Source organism: Panthera onca, chromosome C2 (assembly GCF_046562875.1).
Source record: "Panthera onca isolate mPanOnc1 chromosome C2, mPanOnc1 haplotype 2, whole genome shotgun sequence".
Lineage (NCBI taxonomy): Eukaryota > Metazoa > Chordata > Mammalia > Carnivora > Felidae > Panthera > Panthera onca.
In genome coordinates this window covers 107,992,678-108,018,940 of record NC_138347.1, presented here as the reverse complement: position 1 = coordinate 108,018,940, position 26,263 = coordinate 107,992,678, and the positions used below count along the sequence as shown (strand labels likewise).

The following is a 26,263-nucleotide window of genomic DNA, read 5'->3' as shown; positions in this document are numbered from 1 at the left end:
AGCCTTGGTTAGCTTTAACAGTAATACAACAGGTTGCTGAAGAAGGAAGTGGCTACAATTAATTCAAGAGTCAACTGTTGTATGGTGGATGGAAGAGTCAATGAACAGAATTCCACCGTGACCTTTCCTGCAAGGTTTGATGTTCAAAGGACACTCACAATGGTGAATTGACCAGCCTTTATGATTCCTTTGAACCCTTGGATTCCATTATGAATAATGCACCCTTGGCTTCCAATAAAAGGGGAGAAATACTGATTTTACAAACAGAAAACCAAGGTTTATAGTGACCCTTCGTTATAACTAAATCTAACAGATTCTGAAAGAGACCAGCTTGATATTGGGATACTGTGGGCTACTTGTATACCCCAAAGCAGAGGGAAACACAAAATACTGTTTTCCTAGGGTCCGTACACAAGTTCAAGCCGGATAGTCCTCACTGGAACCCAGAGAGGTTTTGTTTGTTGGTTGGTTGGTTGGTTGGTTGGTTGGTTGGTTGGTTGGTTTTTTACTGAACCAGGTCACCCCTGGAATGTGAAGTCTAATAAAGGGGTCTTCTGTGGAAGCCACTTGATTTTTGATCAGTGGAGTCTTAAAAAATTATGTTTTTTATTTGTTCCCAACTTTGAATTTTCAAATAAAGTTATCTCTACATATTATTTCTGTTTTACAAATGTTTGAATCCTAGAGGAATTTTCAACAATGACCTTAGGCAGCCACAACTTAGGATGGATGTCTCTCCTCTGAGACTCCTTTCTTTCCTTTGAGATAGCTGTAATTCTGGTTTATTCTCTAGTCATTTTTTCACCTATGCCATTGCTTCTTCATTCTTTCAATCCAGCATGGTTTTCCTCTTTTAACGTTAGTAGACTTGCTACTTTCTCTGCCTTTTCTTTGACTGCACCATCCGCCTCAAGACTTCAGGGTAAATTTTAGACTTTATCTTTTCTTCTGTTTTTTAATCTGATGGGCTTATTTGCCCCTTTAATTCTTTCTTCCATTCTATATACTTGTGGCCTAATGTGACTGTGTTCCCCTCCCCCCCCCCAATGTAAGTTCTCTTCTGCCCATTCAGTCACCAATCACCAATTAATTTGGTCATTTAGTAATATTAATTAGGTACCTATCATGTGACAAAATCTAGGCTTAGTCAGGAACAGATCTGTGTCATATACATGACTTCTACTTGAAGCATGCTAAATCTTCAGGACAACTCCACCCAACCAATGGAGAGAAAGAGGGTTCATCTACCATGTCCCTAACACCCATATGGACACACTCCTGCCTATACTCACAACGAGTCACTCTTTCATATATGGACTCACTCAGGTACACAACACACTTACTCTTCATCTACATCCGCATTTCTGGGCCGATTGCATGAGTAATGACAACACTATCTGAATGAGAAAAAAGTGACCACCCCATGTGCCCTGTGTCCAATGTCTCTCATCTCTTACCAGCATCTCTCTCCTACTTGCTAACCGCTAATACTATCCTGACATCATTAAAAAAAAAAAAAAAAATCATTCCCATGAGTTCAGGTAGCTTTCCCACTGCAGCCTAAATAACAGCTAACATTCACCAAGTGTTAACCGCACGCCAGGCACAATGTAGCCATGGTGTACTCACTTTTTACCCTCCTGTCCTCCTAGATTAATCACTTTTATCATCTCTAGTTTACAGATGAGATTACTTAGGTTTAGGGAATTAAGTCATTTGCCCAAAGCTACATGGCTACTAATCAGCAGAATTGGAACCTGTGTCCAGATTTGGGCTGCCAAAATTGGGGCTCTTAACCCTTAAAATCCAGTGCCTGGGAGCATTAAAACATATATATTGTTATCATTAATTTAAACTTCAGGAGAGCTACTGTGCCAGACCACTTCCAGTACTGGTAGTAAGCACAAGTTTCCATAAGGGGAAGGCAGGAGAGATCTGGAGGACAGTAGATATCTGGTGACAAGTTATGGGAACTACTGATGGGTTATGGGATGGGTTATGAGATGGGTAGGGGTATAATGGAATAATAGAATTTTATCATCTCCAACCCCCCATTTCCCCTTTATGAAATTTTTCCATGTCAAAAATATTCATAGTTTCTTTCATTTAGTGTGAATCATTATCTAATTGCATCCCAGGTTTGGACAATTGTTTTCACTTTTTTTTCTGTTAAAATGATATTGTGAGGGGTGCCTGGGTGGCGCAGTCAGTTAAGCGTCCGACTTCAGCCAGGTCACGATCTCGCGGTCCGTGAGTTCGAGCCCCGCGTCAGGCTCTGGGCTGATGGCTCGGAGCCTGGAGCCTGCTTCCGATTCTGTGTCTCCCTCTCTCTCTGCCCCTCCCCCGTTCATGCTCTGTCTCTCTCTGTCCCAAAAATAAATAAAAAACGTTGAAAAAAAAATTAAAAAAAAAATGATATTGTGATAAACTTCCTCCTAGCTAAATCTTTTCACATATCTGTTAGTGTTGCCTTATGATCTCTTTAGTCTTCAAATTATATATTTTTTTGTTTTTTTTGCTTGACACCTTTAAATTATATAATTGTGTGGTATAATTTTTAATGCAATTAGCACAAAGTAATTTTGTAGCATGAAAACAAACTTTTGAAGAAATTATTGACCTTTACCTATTTTACTGTCATCCTAGCACAACAAGGGGAAAGGGAAAAATCAGAACTCTCTGTGGCTAAAGATGCACTTCATCTCCTTCACGGTTTCGCATAAAGTTATCCTGTATACAGGAATCTCTGCAAGCATTCTGATTATAAAATACACTAAGTTAGGGGCATCTGGGTGTCTCAGTCGGTTAAGCATCCGTCTTCAGCCTAGGTCATGATCTTGCTGTTCCCAAGTTTGAGCCCCGTGTGGGACTTTGTGCTGACAGTTCAGAGCCTGGAGCCTGTTTTGATTCTGTGTCTCTCTTCCACTCTGCCCTTCCCCCACTCATGCTCAGTCCCCCCCCCCCCCCGCCTCAAAAATAAATAAACATTAAAAAAGTTTTAAAAAACACAGTAATTTATTAAAGAAACTGATGTTTGTATGATTATGTGACTTTATTTGAAAATATCTTAAACATTTTTAGATCTAAACTTCTCTATCTTCCATTTATTCATTTACTTTATTATTAACCCTAAGTATTTTTCTTTTTATCCCACAAATGTTTTTAGCTAATACTCTGTTCGTTATAGGTCCCTGTCCATATCCATTACTAGTATTTTTCAGTCTTGAAAAATCTCATTATAATATATATGTGTATGGCTTGTGAATTTATTTATATGTACAAATTTGTCAGAAAATAAAGTACTGTTCTAAAGTATTCAGAAGTTTCTAAATCCATCAGGATTGTTCCTATGATATAGATGATGTATTATTATTTCTGTTTGCCAGTTGAGAAAGAGTAGTTTTAACTATACTAATAAAAAATTGAATTTAAGTCTCCTTGTGTCTTATCTATCCATAATTTGTAATATTTCATAAGCCCCACCATAAGTTACAATTATATTCATGTTATATTGGGTTAGTTTAATGTTCAGAATAAACTCCAGTGAACGTTTAGAAGCTTTTTTTGTTTTTTGTTTTTGTTTTTTTTCATTCTGGAGTAAATTCTTGATTCTTAATATCAGAATATAATTGGGGCACCTGGGTGGCTCAGTCGGTTAAGCAACCAACTTCGGCTCAGGTCATGATCTCATAGTTCGTGAATTCGGGCTCTGTCCTGACAGTTCAGAGCCTGGAACCTGCTTAGGATTCTGTGTCTCCCTCTGTGTCTACCCCTCCCCTGCTCATGCTTTGTCTGTCTCTCTCAAAAATAAACATTAAAACAAATTTTTTTAAATATCAGAATATAATTCACTCCCAAATTTTAAATATCTCATTATCTCCTTAGCTTGATTTAATGAATATCCCTACTCCCCCCTTACCCACACATACCTAGCTAAATAACTTTCTGGTCTTAATATAACTACATCTGGACTGAATTGCAATTTTTTGCTGTATATCCACACCTGTTCTAGCATCTGATGTATTAAAATCTCCAAATGTTATTTCAGTCCTTTCTGGCATTATGTGGAAAATGTTAATGTACTTCAAGTATACTTGTTTCAAAATAGATGTGAATCAAACCTCTGAAATATAAACCGTAAAATGAAATGAATTTTCCAAGCGGCTATATAACCATCTGAGCTTTGTAAAATGTTTGTTAAAGTTAAAATATGTTAATTTGCAATTGATATAGTTGAATACTCATTATAGAACTTTCTTCTATTATTTGCATATATTCTTACATCTGCAAAGGTTTCTTCTGTTAATGCTCATTTAAAAAAATTAAGTGAAACATTACTTTTGTAAAGGTCTAAGCTCACCAAACTGTGATATAATATATACATATAAATGTTATCTGAATGCAGCATACTGATTGTGTTCATTCACATCACTTATATCTGATCAGAAATCCCACAATTTCAGCCACATAATTAACTATCTACCTAAATATAATCATTTAAAATATTGGAAAAATAGAACAGGTTTAAGTTTAAAGGAGTTGATTTGTTATTTAAAACCTAAGTCATCATTCTTGAAGGCAAAATGAGGAACTTGGTTATAATTTCTCTAGTGACAAGGGAGTATATCTTATTGATATTTATACACTGATTCCAGTTTGCATGGACCCTACCTAAAACAGAGTAGACACTCAATAAATGCCTATTGAAGTAGAGTGACCTATTCATAAGAAAGTTGCATTTCAATGCCAAGATACATATTAGGTATTATCAATGAAAACTGTACAACTCTTTCTGTTCCATGTCTTTTAACCTTAGGTACATAATTTTAGACATTTGCTAGCATCCTTATTTCCATTATCTACAAAATTTCATTCATTCATTCAACAATTATATTTTTGAGCACTTTCCATGTCTCAAACACTGTGAATATAACATAAGGCTTCTGCTGTCATGGAATTTACATTCTAGGTAGTTTACCTTGTGAAGATTAAATTACTATAATGCAGTCAGAACATAGTGCTTGGTACATAGTAAGGACTCAACACTTATTAGTTGTGGTAATGATGATGGAAGACACCTTTATATATATGCTATTCAAAGCCATGAGACTAGATGAGATCTGCTAGAGAGAAAATGCAGGTAGATAAAAGGGCTATGAACTGAAATCTGGTGCTTCCTAATATTTAGAGTGTATCTAAGAATAAGGACCATCGATAGAGACTGAGAAAACAATAGCCAATGAGGTAGGAGGAAACCAGAGAATATAGTGTAATGGACACAAGAAGCGTGTTTCAAAGAGGAAGCAAACAATTGTGTCAAATGCTGCTAGAAGTTTGAATTATGTAACAGCAGGGAATTGAATTTTGGGCTTGCCAGGGTAGCATGTCATTCATAATTTTGAAAATAGCTATTCCTGTGGAAGAGTGAAGAAGAAAACTTGATTAGAGTAGATACAAAAGAGACTGGGGAAAAGGCAAATCATGAAAAAGACAGGAATGACTAAGATGTGTAAGATGAGATGATTAGCTTCAGTAGTAAGCAGAGAACTGCAGATTAAGCCAACACTGAGACACTACTTTGCACCCTGTGGATTGGCAAAAAACAATTGTAAATAGTTCCTTTTTTTAACATTTATTTTTGAGACAGAGTGTGAGTGGGGGATCTGCAGAGAGAGAGGGAGTCACAGAATCTGAAGCAGACCCCAGGCTCTGAGCTGTCAGCACAAAGCCCAACGCGGGGCTTGAACTCATGAACCAGTGAGATCATGACTGGAGCCTAAGTCAGCCACTTAACTGACTGAGCCACCCAGGTGCTCCTAAATAGCTCTTTTTAATAAGGAGAGGAAAGCAGGGCCCTTCATTTAGTGAGGTAGTAGTATACATTGGTGCTCCATCCTGGGAACCATTTGGCATTAGTGATGTATGTGTATGCCTGTGACCTCTTACTGCAGAAAAATTCCCCTATAAGTACACAGGAAAACGGGTAAAAAGCTTTTGTTGCAGGATTACTTGTGGTGATACAAAGTTGCAAGCAAGTAGGTTCCATCACTATGGGAGTAGGTCAGTAAAATATGTATGTGCACGGATTAGACATTATATGACAGAAAGGAGTGAATCATATCTGTGTGTGGCTACATGGGTAGATCTCAAAAACAATGTGTAGTGAAGACAAGTAAGAATTAAAATGAGATTTATAGCTTAACACCACTTGTGTAGTTTTTAAAAACACCTGCAAAGAGTACAATTTATTCACACATAAGGAACAAGTTAGAAAGCGTACATTAAATTCACAAGCACTGTAGAATGGTTCCCTTTAGAATGGATTATTCCCAAATCCAAATAATATATCCAAATATCTTTTTTTTTAATTTTTTTATGTTTATTTTTGAGAGAGACAGAGTGTGAGCAGGCGAGGGGCAGAGAGAGAGAGGGAGACACAGAATCGAAGCAGGCTCCAGGCTCTGAGCTGTCAGCACAGAGCCCGATGTGGGGCTTGAACCCACAAACTGTGAGATCATGATCTGAGTTGAAGTCGTACGCTTAACCGACTCAGCCACCCAGGTGCCCCAATCCAAATATCTTTAAAGAAAATGAAATTAACAACCCCCTTGTTACTATATATCCCTCCAGCTATTCAAAGAATCCAATGAGTTGTCTTTAGTTTCAACCTTATCCCCCACTTCCATATCAAGATCTCTAATCTTTGTTTTCTTTCCTACCTTGAACACCCAGAACTGAGTTGATTAGACTCCTTCGTACAGAGCATGCTATCATCCTTGACCATACAAGCAAGACCTGTCTCTAAACTATATATGCAGCACTATATATATATATATATGACATATACACATATATATATAGACATTACATATATAAATGACATTATGTCAAACAAAAAAACAGAATAATATAACAGCACTATATAGATTATATATATATTTATATTTATATATACAAATATTTAAATGTTATATATTTAAAATATTTAAATTATATATATTTATATGTATAAATAACATTACATATGTCAAAAATACAGAGAATAATATAACAAATGTGAGTGAATCTGTCACCCACATTTAACAAGTTTTAACATACGGCCGTAGTAACTCTGTAGGTTGTTATAAAACCTTCATTTTTACCCTTCTCCATCCAAGGATAACCACTGATGACACCTGCAAGGACAAGGTCCTCAAGGTGAAAAGTGATGAGATTCAGAGTGGAAGTGAGGTTGGGGGCCAGATGGTCTCACTGGTACCACCAATGATAAGAGATAGCAGTTCAGGAGTGCTCACTATGTGCCTGCTACTGTTCTCCTGTTTACATATATTAATTAAGTCTTAATTCTCACTCCTGTGCTGCAGTAACTGTTTTCTAGGTAAGGAAACTAAAGTACCTAAAGTCACACAGCTCATAGAAACAGAGCCAGGATTTGAAAATAGGCAGTCTGGCTTTAGAGGTCATGCTCTACACTTTTATGTTACCCTATCAAAAGAGTGTATAAACAATGATAAACTTCTGTTTTTCCTTTCCTTCAGTTATCTCTACCATTTAAAAAAAAAAAAAAATTACACAGCCTTCAATTTCTCATTAAAAAAAATTCCCCTAGATCTGGATCTCTGGGGGCCAATTCTTCTGCTTATTTGTTTTTTCATTTTTCTTCTTCTTTTTTCTCTTCCTCTTCTTCTTCTTCTTCATTTATTTTTGAGAGACAGAGAGAGACAGAACATAAGTGGGGGAGGGGCAGAGAGAGAAGGAGATACAGAATCTGAAGCAGGCTCCAAGCTCCAGGCTCCAAGCTGTCAGCACAGAGCCCATTGCGGGGCTTGAACCCACAAACTGTGAGATCATGACCTGAGCCAAAGTTGGATGCTTAACTGGCTGAGCCACCCAGGCCCATGTCATTCTGCTTCTTGAACCTAGACTCAGTTTCCTCCACTTTGAACCAGATTTTTTTTTGTATTTATCCAGAAAGCTTTAAACTTGAAATATCTTTCCATTATGAAGGTTCTATTTATTGTTTTCTCAAACATTATACTGAATATACTCTCCCAAGTGACTGTAATGTTTTCTATCCTTCTATAAAATAACTATGAATACCTTTTGTATTTGTAGTTTCTAGAAACCTTTTGGAATAACAGCATTCTCTTAAATGACTAATTACCCCAAATCTGATGCCTGTGTAATGCTATCCAGCAAGCAGCTGGCTTCGTATGAAGAGAGGCTAAGAGCTCTTTTTTGTCTTGTTCATTTAAAATCATTTGCTTCTTATTTAATATCTCTAAAGAACGCAGTCACATCATAGTAGAATTTGCTGTTGTAAATTTTGGATTGTTTCCATGGGTTCCGCCTTACATCTGCATGGTGTTTAAAGCCAATGCTTCCTTTCTTTTTGTAGGCATTTAGGGCCTTTTGCCTCATAATCCAATGTCATGCTGAATGACAGAAAATTGAAGTTGAATTTATTTCACTATAGAGAAGGACTGCACAGAACAATACACTTATTTAAGAACTCCTTGCCTCAGGAACTGAAGGAGCGGTCTTGTGCAGGTGGCTTAATCTTTCTGGTTCTTATCCTAACTGTGCTCCTTTATTAAGGACAGGAACTGGGGACTCTGCTTCCAAAAACAAAACAACCCTACTAGTCTACCAGAACCAATAATAAACTAATAGTATGTTTATTTCTCATTCGGAACAGTGAAGACAGGTTCTGTGCGTTTTCAAAATTATTCTTAGAACTTCTTTATTAGAGAAAATGTAACCAAAAGTAAAAACCAAGCAACAACAATAACAACAAAAAACATCCATGAAAATATATTAACTCTTAATTATACACTGCTGGTCTGTTTACATTAGGGATTATTCATAATGAATCCTTTTCTTTCCTCAATTCTATGTGTATCTTCTCTGTTTATATAAAGTGATTTCTTTGTTGACACTACTTGTATTTTCTGTTTCTACTTACTTCACATGGCAACCTTCTATAGTTTCTGTGTTGTAGAGTAAAATGTTTATTTCTTTTCCCTGTTTTGACTCAAAGATGCTGTAAATACACAGTAAATTTTCTAAAGGAAGTGGCTTCTTTGCTCATCAGGCACTGTGAATTAGACTAAGCTGTCTATGCTTATCTTGAAACAGGGAGAAAGGGAGATTCGGGTGGGTATGCAGAGAAAATAATACTGGAAAGTATAGTGGGTCATGACTGTAGTTTATTTTCCCTTAAACTTAGTAAATTCTGGAACTATGATGCACAAGTATATTCAAATGTAATCTTAAGAAAACTTTCCAATGCTGTAAACATGCTGTCATTTTTACTATCTACTGTTCTACTAATTAGCAGGTAATTGAGAACTGTATAAAATTCACATATCTATACCAATTACCTGGAGTTTGTTTTCAAGATAATCAATTCTTCCTCTTAATAATAGCTGTACTTAGGAGTGATAGCATGAAGTTTATTAGATGGGCTCAGACCCATGCTTTATCTAGTTTATGTCCTGACAGAAGCACCAAAGGACATTAATAAGAAGGCATAATAGTTCTCTCTGGTGTCAGGCACATAAAATTGGTCACAATGATACCATATTTGTCTTAATATCATTCATTAATTATATTAAATTTTGAATTTTCAGGGGGTGCCTGGGTGGCTCAGTTGGTTAACCATCCGACTTCAGCTCAGGTCATGATCTCGCGGACCGTGAGTTTGAGTCCCGTGTCGGGCTCTGTGCTGATGACAGCTCAGAGCCTGGAGCCTGTTTCAGATTCTGTGTCTCCCTCTCTCTCTGACCTTCCCCCCGTTCATGCTGTCTCCCTCTGTCTCAAAAATAAATAAAGGTTAAAAAAAAAAATTAAAAAAAAAAGTGTTTTAAAATTTTGAATTTCCAAAAATTAAATCTGGGGCGCCTGGGTGGCTCAGTCGGTTAAGCGTCCGACTTCAGCTTAGGTCATGATCTCAGGGTCCGTGAGTTCGAGCCCCGCGTCGGGCTCTGGGCTGATGGCTCAGAGCTTGGAGCCTGCTTCCGGTTCTGTGTCTCCCTCTCTCTCTGCCCCTCCCCCGTTCATACTCTGTCTCTCTCTGTCTCAAAAATAAATAAACGTTAAAAAAATTTTTTTTTAAATTAAATCTAAACCACCTCCTGGGGTTAGATATTCTAATTTACTATGTATTTTATGCAAAATAATACTTTTCATTTGTTAAGTATCTCTCTTGGAAGATTCTCAGATATGTTAAATAGATCTATAGCTACACTAACCATACTTTCATGAACAAATATCATATCCCCTTGCAGCTTTTATAGTTTGAGAGTCCATGTAGGAGAGTTAGAAAGATAAGGACTTTGGGATGAGTTCAACCTGAGTTTGAATCACAGGATCACTTCTAACTAGTTATGTGACCTTTGATAAGTTAGTTACTCAGGTCCTTAGAGTCTTCACTGGTAAAAATAAAATGTGTGCCTGTTTTTCATGGTAGCTGTGACTATGAATGAAATGATACGGGAGAAAGCATTTTTCCTAGTGCCACATAGTGCATATCAACAAACATTAACCTTCCTCCCTCCTTATTCTTCAGAGGATTTGGTTGAAATCTTTTGGCTGTGTCGTTGTGAATAGAACCTCTCTGCAAATCCATATGGACTTAATAACAAAGCAATACATTGTGTAACATTCATGAGAAATTGCTTTGTTCCAGAAGGTTGTACTCAAAAATAAATTATCTGTATGTTATCTTTTCCTTCATATAATCACTCAATCACTGGGAAAGGTGTACCCCACAAATATTATCTACCATGTAAGTCCATATTAAATCTTACTTTGAGGGGTTATCCTCTCAAATTGATCACTTAGGCTGCGTTAAAAACCTTCAGTCTAAACTGTTGGCTAATGCATTTATTCATTGGAAGATACCAGGCAAGAGAATCAGAGAAGCTCTCCTTTTATTCTCATTTGAAAAATGGGGCTTATTGCACCAGAGAGAAGTTTGAGAGATAAAATTAAATAATGTATGTGAAAGTACTGGATAAACATAAAGATTTATACTCATGTCTGGAAAATACTTAATTAAAACATTCATTTAGCGTGAATTTGTTTTCTGCTTTAAGCTTTTCTTCATAAAACAAAGTTAAGAAGGCAGATTGAGGATATATAGAGAAATGTATGGATGCATAAAGATTTTAAAGTTTACTATTAAAAATATGTTATTAAAACATCTGAGCAGCTATAACATAGAAATTTTATAATTCCAGTGTGCTAAATTATCTTCTCCATAGAAACCAGTTAGTCCATTTGTGTCAGTGTGTTTTCTACCCTACTCAAAAAGAGTGCCGACAAGGGCTGTCATCGCATTGGGGGTTCAGATCATAGTTCCCACACACAGGCTAATGGCAAGACCCACTTCATGCAAGCCATTTATTCTTTCTGCTTTAGTTTCAGTTCTGCATCCACACACGTCAGACACCGCTGTGTGAATAATCTTCCTCAAACGCTGCTTGAATTCCCCAGACTATGGAAGCCAATTTCCTGCTTGTATATCTTGGCTTTGAAAGTCATTAAAATGCCTATTACATGCTACCCAGAGTTAACAAATTCTTTACCGGGAGCAATGCACATGGTTTGTCTATTTCAGTTCTTCCAGGAGGCCTCAGTGATACTTCTCAGTTCCAGACCACAAAAGCAAGCTCAGGCAGTCAGGTGTTTCAGAGATGAGCCACATGATCACATCAACATATGTGTGTCAGCTACATACATTTCCTTTCAAAACATCAGTAAAATTTAGGCCATTGGGTGTTTGAAAATTAGCAAGATGATGGGGGCAGAAAGAGTCCAATAAATTGGCTCTGTCAAAAACTATTAATTCCGTGGGGTTTCAGAGAAGAGATGAGCTGCATACCCAGGCAAAGTGGAGTAAACAGCGGCAGTATGCTGCAGGAGCTGAGTGGCAATTCTCAAAGAATATGGTTTACACTATGAAAATATCTGGACATTTAGAATATGCTAATCAGATGAATATATTGTGTCATTTCAGGTTTACAATGTCAAGTAGAGGCACTTGGGCTAAAACATCAGAAGGCAGTGACAGAGATTGACAACTATAAAGAAAAGCTCATGTAAGATGAACATTGAACAACCTGTAAAATTTTTAGAAAGATCCTCCCCCACACCTACGACGTGTTCTCTGTGACTCTTTGGCAGTAATTTAGTTGTGTGAATGTGGTCTCCTGCTTTTCTCAGGTACTTTTCTGGTGTATGTTGTATATTAAAGGATCTATAAATATTTTTAAATACATGAAATGTTTCTTTCCCTCAGTAAGAGACTTAACTTATTCTTGTATTAAAGGTTTCCCTGGTTGTTCAAACGTAACTTAATGTGAAATATTCTCTAACTTTTGTCTCTTCACATTCTCTCTCTCTTATCTATCCAGAAGAAACAACTTTTAAGTTGTTTCTTAAAATTACCAATTTTAAGTTCAAAAAGATAGTATTTTGTGAAGAAGTATCTTTGAGTATCTTTGAAATGCTGGAGTACTTACACTTTATATAAATGAGAAAGAAAATATTGGAAAACAACTGATAAGAAAATGCCCTTGTAAAATATCCAGAGAACTAACTTTTTTAGAACAGAAGTTTCAAAAATTACTTTATGTTATAAATATCATACATCTATAATTATAGCACTAAGATAGAATTTGTGTAATCTTTGAAAAATAGATTTTGTTTTCTTTGTGGTATATAATCTGATAGCTCTGGTTTTCAGTTCCTATATTTTGGAAGAATGAATCTCGTAAGAAATATAAATATTTAGAATGCTTAGCAACCAACTGTTGTGTTCACTATGAACTACTCCTAAGAACAATGTGTTTAATAAAATTCTTAGCAGCACAAGGAAGAACAAATTCGAAAGTACCCTACCAAAGTGATGTATATGTGAATTATTTGTAGCAAAATAATTTGGTTTTGAAAAACAAGAAAAAGCAAATATTCAAGCTTTATAACACTGTGGTTAATAGTACAGTAAATATAGTAGTTTTGCCATCTGTATATGATGGCTAGGGTTGAAGGAATGAGTGACAGGAGGTCCTTGGATGACTCACTGAGCCCAGGAAGCAACTTTCTGGATGAGAACAAGCATAAAAAAGAGAAGCAAGATGGTGATTGCAAAAAAAAAAAAAAAAAAGAAAGAAAGAAAGAAAAAAAAATCATTCTTCCCCACCCTCTAGTAACATTAGGAAGGGCTTTGGCCATATGGATGCCTCATGTGGAGGACAGCCTACTCAGGCCACAGCTACTGTGTGACTTTGGCTTCTTGTAGCTCAGTAAGTGACGAAGGCACATTCCAGGAATAGAAAAGTTGGGCTCGTACCTAACTAAATTAAAAGGGAATTTATGGACCCATCAAGACTCAGCATATGGAACGGAGTCCTGGCAAGTTGGGAGAGAAGCTAACTACAGAAATAAGCATACTGAGGAAAAAGAATAAAGCTCATGGGTTGTGACATGAATTGATTTTTACTGGATAAATTGGCACAGAATTTTCTATATATATAAGGAACATTCCCATTTAATATTGACACATGCTTTGTGGTTTTTTTATTAATTATATTTTTAACATAATTTATAATGTAAGTGCTGAGAAATAAGAGTCAGAGTAGATTGGAGTTGGAGTGAGAAATACCACCTCACTAAAGTCCATCAAATAAATTACCTGGAGGAAATCACTATACAATTGCAGAGATGCTGATACTTTTGTTTCAGTTTCTAAAACTGATGCTTCCTGCTGATGTAAGAACTTTTTTGTTTTAATTTGAGAGACAGAGAGAGAGAGAATGAGAGAGAGAGAGCACACAAGCAGGGGAGAGAGGCAGAAGGAGAGAGGGAAAGAATCTCAGGCTCCACTCTTAGCGTGGAGCCTGACACGAGACTTGATCCCACAACCCTGGGATCATGACCCAAGCAGAAACCAAGAGTCAGATGTTCAACCGATTAAGCCACCCAGGTGCCCCTATAAGAGCTTCTTAAAATTAGAAAATGGGCAGAGTATCCATTTTTTTAAAAATTGAGTTATGAAAGAACTGCTTAAATGGCCCCAGTTGCGGGAGACCTTTCTTTATGCTGACTGTATCTGGCTTTTCCATCTCTACTCCATCTACCCTCCTTTACTATGAGGATAGAGTCGGGTGGGCATGTAGGATCAGAGCTAAGACTGTTCAGCTCAGAGCTCAGGAGGTGTCCAGAAGTCAAAATAATTCACTCAAAATTTTCCATGTACAATTTGTTAATAAATTGGAGATTTACTATCTATATCCAAACCTTTTTGAACTTCCAAAAATTGGAGGTGCTGTGAAATAAAGTTTCTTTAAATTTTTAATCCTCTCCTTTGTGGGGGCTAGAAGTGGAGATGATTTTCACCTATCCAACTTAGGATAGTTTTTTTGTTTCAGGATTTTTAAATGTTTGGATATCAGTTTTGTGGATTTTTACTTAAGGGAAAGAGGCAGTTTTTAAATGGATGAACTTACAAGTTCTTTTTTTCCTAAGATTTATAAGAAAATATTTTCCAAGGCTTGTAAGAACTTGTTATATATTTGAAAACAGATTTAATCAGTAAAGATGTTGAGCTACAAGTAACAAGAGGTAGAGTGGTTTCAGGTTTAGTCGATTGAGTGGCTAAATCATCTTGGATCTTGATGTTCTTTCTGTCTCCATCCTGCTGTCGTTAGCACTGGCTTCACTTCAAGCCTAAGTCCCTTGTGATTATGAGATGACTGCAGTTCCAGGTACCACATCCAAATGTAACCAGCCCGGAGGCAGGAAGGGCCTGTTTTTCTGGTGTCTCCTTAGAAGTGAGAAAACAATTTTCCCAGAAGCCATCAAACAGCCCTCTCTTTACAGCTCTTTGGCTGAACCCTTTGCGTCCCCTCTCCTAAATAATCACTGGCAAGGGGAACAAGACTACCACAATTAGTTTAGACCAAGCAAGATTTATCCTGAAAGAAGATGATAATGGGCTCTATGGCCAGGAAGAAAACTGTAGTCATGTCCAGAAGGTAGTCAGTAATGCTTGCTAAAGTGATAGAGTGTTAATGAGGCTTTAAAGCTGATGACATGAGGAAGGCCAGGTGAACTTGATGACCAAGTTCACGACATGAGGAAGGCCAGTTGTGGTGGACAGAATAATGGCTCCCAAAGATTTTCATGTCCTCATCTGTGTACATGTTATTCTACATGACAAAAGGAACTTTGCACCTGTGATTAAATTAAGGATTTTGAGAGAGGGAGATTATCCTAGATTATTCAGGCAAGCCAGATGTCATTGCAAAAGTCCTTATAAGAGGAAAACAAGACGGTCAAAGTCACAAAAGTAGATGTGAAGATGGAAGCAATATTTGAAATGTTGTGATTTGCAGGTAGACTAAGGGAGCAGAAGCCAAGGAAGTATGGTGGTGTCTAGAAGCTAGAAAAGTCAAGGACACAAATTTTCCCCTGGAACCACCAGAAAGAACACAGCCCTTGTGATGTCTTGATGTTAGGACTTCTTACTTGAAAACTGTAAGATAATCAGTTTGTGTTGTTTTAAACTGCTAAGGTTGTGGCAATTTGTTACAGCAACAATAAGAAAATAATACACCAGTGTGTTCAGAGCCTAGTGAGGATTTTGGATTTATGTGGAGGGCGATGGGAAACTATTAGAAGATGTTTGGCAGGAGAGTGAACTGATGTGATTTGTTTTAAAAGGTGGACATGGCAGCAACCTGGAGAGAGGACTGGAGTGGGGGTACGAGAGTAATCAGTGAGACCAGGTGGGATGGCGCACGTTCGCGCAAGTGAGAAGTGACTGGTTGACTGTAAGGCTATAGTGTGGAGATGGAGAGAAATATATGTCGGCTTAATCTACCAGGATTTATTGGTGGAGTGCATGTGACTGGGGAGCAAGAGGACTGGGAAGGAAAGAATAAAGGGTGAGATTTGGGGATTTTTCAACATTAGGGTAGACAATTGAGGGACAGTAGAGTGTAGTGACTAAGAGCCTAGACTCCGGATCCAGACTGCTTCCAGCATTACTACCTAGTAGCTATGTTACTTTGGGCATGTTATTTCTCTCTCTAGTCTCTTTTCTCAACTGTAACAAGGAAGTAAGGGCTGCCTTGAGCTAGCCTGAGATACATAAGTGCTACCCTTTTAATATCACTATTGTGTTGGTATCGTTTGTTGAAGTGGAATAATCTGTAAAAGAAATAGGTATGGGGTGAGGGAGATAAGAAAAACTGTGCTTTTGATGTATTAGATTTGGAATGCTTTTTGGACAGCAAAGTGCAAGTATCAAGGAAACAGTTTGAGAATGGCTGTTTCATATGAAGCAGTGGAATGGTATGGAAACTTGCCTTTCAAATCAAGAAAAATATACAATAATTTCACCTTATTTCCTTTACGTTGATTGACGGGGGTAGCAGAAGCCTTTCTAAAGGCTTATTCAAAGCAGTTTAAGAGAAAGGATTAACAGAAGGAATGCAGTGTTTAAAGAGATGTAGGCTTTCTTTCTATTCCCTCCAATTCTCCCTCTCCCCATCCTAATGAGATGAAGAGAACAATTATGTTGTGAAGGATGGACCATAGAAAGAATGGTTTAACTGGCATGGGGGTGAGAGCTGATCATGGTGAGGGGAGTCCTTGGGATGGTAGGCTCCCTAGATTAATTGTCCACAGAGTTAGCAAAATAACCATTGAAAGAACTACTATCCTTGCCTCTGGATTTGAAAAATTGTACATGAGTCTGAACATAGAGTGAATCTCATGGTGGGGCTGCTGAACCTCAAAGAATTTTTTAAAGTTTTAATTTTAATTCCAATTAGTTAACATAGAATGTTACATTAGTTTCAGGTGTAGATACGGTGATTCAGCACTTCCATACATTACCCTGTGCTCAAAGCATTTTTTAAAGAAACATTTTTGTTTTTTTTCAAAGCAAATATATAAAACTTGGAAAAGACAGGAATATACAAAAACAAAAATCATAGTTGTATTTTGATAAATCCTTATAGTCCTTTTTTCTAAGGACTTTTTCTTAAAGTCTACTTTTTCTAAGTAATGTATATTTTTAACATGTTTTCATTTAGTGATATACCCATGTCATTACACAATACATTTGTAGAGAACTAATTTTTTTATAATTTTTCATTTATTTATTTATTTATTTATTTATTTAGAGAGAGAGAGAGAGAGAGAGAGAGAGCGCACGTGTGAGCAGGGGAAGGGGAGAGAGAGAATCCTAAGCAGGCTCGGTGCTGTCAGCACAGAGCCCAACATGGGGCTCCATCTCCCAAACCATCGTGACCTGAGCCAAAATCAAGAGTTGGGCACTTAACCAACTGAGCGACCCAGGCACCCCACATTTATAGATAACTATTAAATGGCTGTATAGTATTCCAATCTATGGATGAATTATAACTTGCTTACTAAGCTTTTGTTTTTTAAAATTTCTAAATTTTTCACTTTTATAAATAGGGTACTTTGAAATTCATATAGGTAAATCTTTATACTCACATGTATTTCCTTTTGATAATTTTGCTTGACTCAAACTTAAATAATGTTAAGGCTTTTAGTGCTTAATGATTCATTGCCTTCCAATAAGATTATACTAATTTTATTCTCAGCAGTGTTTGTAAATAACCATTTCTCCCCTTCCTAGCTCATAGTGGGTATAATAACTTTAAAAAATACTAGTTTGATGAAAAATTGTACTCCTGCATATTCTACTCTGTGTTCTTTCCTTTGTGACTCACCTGATCATCATCTTTGCCCACTTTCTAATGGCATGTCAATCTTTTCCTTATTCTTTCTTTTCTAATGTTTTATTCAGAAATAACTTCAAACTTAACAAAAAGTTATAAACATAATGGTATTACAAAGAGGACCCAAATGACCTTTATCAAGATTAACATTTTAACCCATTTGCTTTCTTCCTCACCTTTCCTTGCCCTCCTTCCTTCTCTCTCTCTCTCTCTCTACACACACACACACACACACACACACACACACACAAATTGTCTTTCCTGAACCATTTGAGGATAAATTACATACAACATGACCCTTTACCTCTAAATACTTCAGTCTGCCTTTCCAGCCTCACTTTCAGTGATACTTTACATAAGGACAGTTATCCCGTGTCATAAATTTACATACTTTAATCTACCACCCATATTCTAATTTTATTAGTTGGTCTTTATAGCATTTTCTCCTCTAGTACAAGACCAGGTAGAGTCAACCTATTTGGCATGTCTCTTGAACCTCCTTAATTCTGGAATATTTCTAGTCTATCTTTGTCTTTTTATGACACTGACATTTTTTTTGAAGAATGCAGAACCTGTCAAACTTTTTTTAAATAAAAAATTTTCATTTACATTGGTGTAATGTTTCCTCTTGATTGGATTAAAAATATGTACTCTCAGCCAGAAAATGACATACGTGGGGAGGTGTCCTTCTCAGGGTATGAATGTCTGCCTGCTCCTCATTTGGTGATGTTAATTTTGATCACCTGGTGAAGGTATTGCTCACTTTGTTCAGTGTATTATTCCTGGGTTTTTTTTGTTCCCTTCCAGTTAGTAAGTGTCTGTAAGAGACATCTTAAATACATATAAATACTCTCCTCCTCACCAAAATGTATCCCTAGATGTAGCATCCATTAATGACTTTTGCCTTATCTAAACTTTACCACAGTGATTTCTGAATGATGATTTTTCTGACTCCAGCCATCCCTCTCCATTTATTAGTCCTCAGCATCCTATTTTAAACAAGAGCCTCTCTTCTTATATTAATATATTTATTTATTCATTCATTCATTCATTTTTTTCAATGGTTTATAATTTATTACTGTACTTAATTATTTTGATACACACATTGTCTAGGCTTAGCCAGTAGGAGCCCCTTCAATCTGCCTCCTGTGACAATGGAACCTGGTTTCATCATCTTTTATGAGCACTTCCTTACTTTGTGGCATAACAAGATATTTCAGATATACTTACTCTGCTCCAGCCTTGGAATCAGCCATTCTCTGAGTAGCCCTGTTTCCTTTGTATAGGAATGGCCTTAGAGACCAAGATGTAAGTTCTGAGTATGCTCATATGCTCATGTACTGCTTGATTCTGGTAATGGTTTCATGGCCTTAACACATATGTCAGACATATCAAAGTATATGCACTTAATTGTATGTCAATACAATACCTTAATCTAGTTTTCAAAAAACAGGTAATAAAGGAAATAAAATGTTTTAAAAAGACATTTTTACAAAAGAAAAAGTAAAACTAAAATATAGTGCTCAAAGATAAAACTTGGGTAATAAAACTCCAAAGAAAATCAAAGTGATTACCACAAAATTCATGAAAATGGATATTTTGGATAGGAGGGAGTTAGCTGTGATTGGGACCAGGGACATGAAGCTTCTAGGGTAGCTGGTCAGGTTTTATGTTTTTGCATGAATGGTAGTTATAGGAGTTTTCTCCTTATAACAATTCATTATGTAATTATTTCATGCAGTTCTCTATTGCTTATAATTTTATCATATTTATAATAAAAGTGGTTTAAAAATAAATTAACGTTGTTCATGTTCATGATACAAACAATTACTTATTAGAAATTAAAGTCACTCTGCAAGTAGGGCAAACTTATTGACATTCTAACAAACATACTTCATTGTACAGTTTATAGGCTATTTTAAGGTACATTCAGATAATGACTTATTAATAAGCAGCCTACACAAACTTAAACTGGGATATTACTCTTTCTTAATATATTAACTTTTTGAGTATTGTTATAAAACCCAATTATATACAATGAAGACATATGTTTATTTCCATTTTGGAATTTCCATTTGGTTCATTTTAATGGTTTGTTTTTCTGCTGAGATTTATCATCTTTTCACTAATTAGAGTGGATTTTTCTTTAAGTCTTTAAGCAGAGTTGTGACTGCTCTTTGAAAAATCCCTGCCTGCTAATTTCAGTATCTGGGTCATCTCAGAGGTAGTCCCTATTAACTGTCTTTTCTCCTGGGAATAGGTCATGCTTTTCTATTTCTTCATGCGTTGAGTAATTTTCATTATATTCGGGGCATTCTGAATATTATGTTATAGAAATTCTAGATTCTGTTATATTTCTCCAAATACTATTATTGGTGGGAGTAGGAGTAGTGTTGCTTTAAGCAGGCAGTTAATTTGATTGGCTTTAGACTGTAAACTCTGTCTCTAGGGCAACAGCTCAAATCTCTAATTTTTTTTTTTATCTTAGGCTGCTTGGAGTCTGCCCTGTGCATTTTTAGTTCAGGGCTCAGCCAGATGTGTGGGTAGCATCTTTATGCAGTATTGGGACTCTCTGTCTTTGGCTCTCTCCTATTTTGATTCACTCCTAACTTTCTAGCAATTATGGTTGACCCTAACACTGTACTCTCCTTCTTTAGGCCAGATTGAGTGTGTTTTCTATCAGAATGTCAGTTCCTCTGCATGGTGCAGACTGGGGACTCAGGTTTGAAAATCTGACCCCCATGCTGTCACCTCATTCAAGGTGTCAACTTCCCTCCAGAATCTTCTTGCTTTTGTTCACTTTTCAATGCTTTCAAATAGGGGCTTTTCTTTTTAATGTTGTCCAAAGCTTAGACTTTTTATTTATGTGCAGATCAGTCTGATAGGAGCCTACTTAGCAATTATAGCAGTGGCCTGAATGTTTATTTCTTTAAAGAAATAATAATATAAATATGCTAAGAAATTTCTTTTTATGGATAAATAAAATGATATAGAAAAACACATTGTTGGACTACAGGTAATTTTTTTGGCAAAGAAAAAAAAACCCTTAACTATATATTTCTAACTTCAAGGAAGTATGCATATATAACCACAAATAGGATATAAAGATAATAAGAAAATTAATAAAGGAAAAACATGTTTTTTAAAAAGGGAAACATTTATACTTGAACTATTTTGAAATAAAATATTTGAACTTCTTTCATATTATTTTAGGAATAAATCTAATGAAGCTGATGACTGTCAAAGAGAACTTAGAAAACTGAAGTTTGAATCCATTATTTCTGAGTCACGGTATACACTGCAAATTTTAAATTAATATTTTTAATAATTAAATTTGAAATCATGTTTTAAATAACATTTTATTTGAAATGTACTTAGTTTTTCTTATTGTATTATTTACACATTGAGTACCTAATTTAAGTTTATAATATCTTGAAGTTCATTGATTTTGCCTCTTTCTAGATGGGAAAGTTTTAATACCACAGAACTCTCCATTTTCTTAGTGTGAAAAAAAAAATTTTAAGTTAAAATTATAGTCTTTAGTTTCAAATGAGATTTTCATATATCTTTGATAAACATAAAAATATAGTGTCTAATGTGTATTTTTTTTCCTATTCCATTTTAGGCATACCAGATTGCTTAAAGAGAAAGAGGATTCTTTAATAGCTTGTCAACAAATATATAAAACTTTACAGGAAGAACTGACTGCGAAAGAAAGACAAGAAGAAGACATAAAAAGAAGAATTAACTTTGCAGAAAATGAACTACAGATAACCAAAACTCTTCTGCATCAGACGAAGGAAGAGGTTGTAACGCTGAAAAGTGAAAGGTGCAGTCAACAATAATTTCTTCCAAAAATATTTTGTTTAAGTCAATGTTCCACATATATTTGAAATATCAAAGTCTTACATATACTAATAACAGTAGAATCACAGGATTAAAGAAATATTTCACATGAAAGGCCATCACATCCAACCACCTCCTTTAGTGATTAAACTAAAGCCCCAATTGGTTAAAGAACATGCTTAAAGTCATATAGCTAGTGAAAATAGAGATGGAATCCACATTGTATTTAGTGTTAGATTTTTATTGAAAAGAATCAATGTGTGAAAAGACTATGTATGATACTTATACTACCGAATTTCACCTGGACCAATAATTGGTGGATTCTATCACTTTGCGACACAGAAACATCTTTTTGTATCACTTTTTCCTTTTATTAGCTCCTACTTTTCTTCTCTGTTATTTATCAGTACCTCTTCTTGAGGGCTCTCCACAAACATAACTCTGGTTATCTGGTGTTCAAGTAGTGAAGGGATACTAAAAAGCATGTTCATTTAGTCATCCTAGATATTGTTGCTCAGTTAATTTGTCTTTATTTTTTTTTTATAATTTTTTTTTAACGTTTATTTATTTTTGAGACAGAGAGAGACAGAGCACGAACAAGGGAAGGGCAGAGAGAGAGGGAGACACAGAATCTGAAACAGGCTCCAGACTCTGAGCTGTCAGCACAGAGCCTGACGCGGGGCTTGAACTCACAGACTGCGAGGTCATGACCTGAGCCGAAGTCGGACGCTTAACCGACCGAGCCACCCAGGCGCCCCAATTTGTCTTTAAATTAACCTTATTTGTATTTCGTATCTCAACCCTGCTCTCTTTCTTTCTTTTTGTTTTTATTTGCCTGGTATGTCTGTACTCATTCTTTTTGAATTCTTTTGTTTTAAATGTATATCTGATAATATAACATACATTTTGGGGCTTTATTTTATTAGGTTTTATCAAATATGGAAGTCTAATGGGAGATATTATCCCATTTACATTTATTGATATAACTGTTATATTCCAAAAGAACACAAGTTCCATAAGGGCAAGAATTTTTGTCTTGTATTATTCTCTGTGCACAAAAGGCAAAATTGGCTGTTTGTTTTCCATTCTTCCTATAATTTTTTTGGTTTATTTTTTGTTTTGCTAATTTCATTTTATGCATATTGGGTTTCTAACTTAGAAGATTTATAATTTTGTTGTTGTTGTTGTTCTTTACAAGGATAGCAATTTGCCCCCAGAGGAAGAGTCTGGGAGTGGCTAGCAAGCAGCTTAGAATTAAGTTAATTGTCTCAGAACTTTCTCATTAACTCTTTGCCCTGGGTCTTATCTGTCTCTACTTCAGGCTAGGAGGAGTCTGTCCAGTTCACAGGGGAATAATTCTTATCTCTGGTCCATCCCAGGATAAGATGAACACCTGCAGTGCTGATTGCTACCCAGCATTTCTTCCTGATTCAACCATACCAATAATCTGCTTCTTGCAAATATCATATACCTTATAGTTAAATGACTCTTCATTCCACCCCACCACCTCTACCATTTCACAATTACATAGTCGCTCAGCCCATAGCATGTTAGAAGCAGCAATTTCATAAGCAGGGAATTTGTAAGAGCCAGGTTTACTAATAACCAGAAGGAATGGCAGCTGAAAGATTGACCATGCATAGAAGAGAAAAAAACTATAAATGCAGACTAAAATTTTAAAAGCATTGCAATTTGACCCAATATACGATAGAAACAACCCTACACACATTTGTAATTGTTTCTATATTTATAACATGGGTTTATAACCGATGACCATTGTGATAACTGTGAGTGATAAAGATAAAAATCAGCCATATACTCTACTTAAAAAGTACAGAATCATATATCCTAAGATACCATGAAATAAATAAAAAATGTTTAAATCTTCTGTTCATAACTTTGGTTATCTGAATAATTTTCTTATATCCCTGTATCATCTAAAATACCCCATTTCTAATGATGTCCGATTAATTAGATTTCATTGCTTATCTGAATGACTGCTATCTTCTTTATAGTGGTCATTGAAAAGACCCTGTCTTTGTTCAGACGTCTCTGGAACACTTTTCTGAGGACTGACTTAAGTGCAAATATTTTAGAATATTCTCTGTATGATGTATCTTTGCCCTTTAGGGATGAATTTGATTTTTTAAAACCATATCAGTATGTTCAGTGAAAGCACGTTGAGTGACTACGGAGGGAAGATCTGGGAAATACCATGTAGGATCAAAATTAAATTTTTTTTCTATGCTTACTAAATTATCTCTGGCTGCAATTTGAAGACGGCAGTCTTATGAATGTTTTGAGGATTGACGGCATCATTAGACTAAATATAGAACTTTCTTGGGGGATTGCTTTGAAATACACAATCACCTGGATATATATGTTTTTCTGTGTTTTAAAAACAGAAATAAAAACGTGCTTATAGATCAGTAAGTTAACATATTATCATAGGATTACTCCTAGACATAAATGTCCTTTTTCTTTGTCCTAGGCCACCTTCAAATTTTGTCTTCCTTGTCCTCTGTTGTATCCTCAGAGTATGACACATATCCACTCAATAAATAGAATGAATGGCTTGCTTTGGGTAATTTAGTCAACAGTTGTTTGTTAAGCATTGACTATATGCCAGGTACTATGTACTCTGGGGATATAACAATAAGTCTGAAACATCCCTGTCCTCAAGAAGCTTGCATTCTAATGAGACACATAGTAAAAGAAAAAGTGAAGTGCTAACTAGAATAATTACAGATTGTGACAATGGAAATAAAGTAAGGAAAAGGGTATTGTAGCTGAGACTGATAGAAAAAGGGCCTGATTTGTAAAGGGAAGTCATAAAAGTGACTTCTGAGATGATATATAAAGGAAGCCAAGTGAAAGTTACCAGGCCAAAAGCCAGGAAGAGCTTTATAAGCAAAGAACAAGCTTGGTGAGTTCTCAGAAATGGCAGTATGACTGGAGGCCTAGCAAGTGTGAGTGAGGCAGGTGAGAGCCAAATCAGGCAGAATCTCTCTGGCCTTTATGGATTTGGGTATTATTTACAATACAATGAAAAGAAACCATTGAAGGGATTTAAGCAGAGGAGTGACACTGGGGAAAGGTCATTCGGGTCCTGAGTGGAGGTGTGGCAATTGAGCAGTGGGAGCAAGTCAGGTAATTTACTGTTTTTATATTAATAAGAGGATTTTATGTATAGTTAAACCTAACAGACATGAGAAAAATGAAAGCCTTCAGCTCCCACACCCTGCTAGCTTCTGCTGGGTTATTTAAATGTCTGTACCAAATGGATGATGGCAAAACAGCCAGAGCTTACTCTGTGTTGAGCCAAAGGGTAGACACATGAAAGCCCCGTGAAGAGCCTATCTTGAAGAAAAATGACCTTTTGAAAGCTTTTGACACTGCTGTCCAAACCTGCCTTGAAACTTGGTCTTCCTTTGACTACAGGGCCAACCTGTTAACCTGCCCCTTTTCTGTCTCTGTTTTGGTTCTTTCCCATTCCCTCCTCTGATCCCCTGACAGCAGATATTCCTTAAGGTTCATGTATGAACTTGGTTTTCCACTGTCCACTTTCTTCCCTTCAGTAGTAAACTGTCTCTCAGCTGAGCACATTTTCTCTTAAAGCTTTGATTTGAAGTGCCAGTGGGACCTCTATATAGAGGTGTCCCTAAGCAGTTGGAGATGTGAAGGTCCTTCCAAAACAAGAAGCTGGGCTCAGGAAAAACTTTTAAAATAGAAGTGCTTGATAACACTCACAGAGCTTCTTGTTCAGTAGTACTGGGCGGTGTCTGGAAATGGGCTGCACAGCAACGTCCCAAACCACCGTCATGGAAGGACTGCAGCCAACCAGGCTGCCAGATGTGCTCTCCGAAGGCCAAAGCCCAGGTTGCTCCCAGTGACAGTGTGTGCTTCCGTAGACTCAGGCGGTCTCACGTATGCGCTACCCCTCCTTCCTCACCCCACTGATATCAGAACCTCTGCCAGAACTCCCCTAGGACCACTATGAAAAACGTGCAATTCAGAAGCTATGTAGCTTCAGCAGAGGAGAAAAGGAAGGGGTAAAAAGCCAAAACTGACCCTAGAAAAAAATTGGTAGAACTGAATTTGAGACAAGAATGGAGTTGGTGACTAGGAAATAGTTGATGGAGAGGACAAATCTATTTAATGAGGTACTGCTTTCTTCCCCTTCCCTCCACTCAGCTGAGGAGGCTTTGTTAGGAGAAGAGCCTCCGCTGGAAGGAAGAGAAGTGGGTGCTTCAAGATCACAGATGCTGAGGGTAGAGGTCTGGCCAGCTTGGTCACAGACACACTGAGGCTGGAGAGAGAGGTCTCCTTTGTGGAAGAGGAAGAAGGCAGCAAGGCACAGTGGGCAGCACCAGAGAAAAGTACAGCTGTTTTCTAAATTCTGTACAAAGGCAGCTCTGTGCTCTCATGCTTCTGGGTTACAAGGTCTTATCAGCCAGACCCAGAACTCTGCCCAGAGCCATCCATTTGTGACACTGCCTCGGGACCATAGTGGATCAAGTAGGGTTCTGTGGGCCGGCCTGTAGGCCTAATTCCATTTTATAGAATTTTATTTTATTTCTACAGTAAAATGTGTTTGGAATTCCCTATAACCAGCTTACAGATACGTTCTATAA

The 26,263-nt window shown here is 36.6% G+C and overlaps 1 protein-coding gene across 14 annotated transcripts in view; it reads left to right on the top strand.

Moving 5' to 3' along the window:
• Positions 1–26,263, top strand: part of LEKR1 (leucine, glutamate and lysine rich 1) — a 220,770-nt gene that overhangs the window by 112,059 nt on the left and 82,448 nt on the right. For all 14 annotated transcript variants that reach the window (XR_014135232.1, XR_014135233.1, XR_014135235.1 and 11 more), the window contains 3 exons: positions 12,023–12,104; positions 20,997–21,074; positions 21,409–21,612. Coding sequence is in view for 10 of the 14 variants with exons in the window: in XM_081790119.1 (XP_081646245.1) it covers positions 12,023–12,104; positions 20,997–21,074; positions 21,409–21,612 (364 nt within the window). In the remaining 4 variants the exon portion in view is untranslated. The remainder of the gene's footprint in view (positions 1–12,022; positions 12,105–20,996; positions 21,075–21,408; positions 21,613–26,263) is intronic.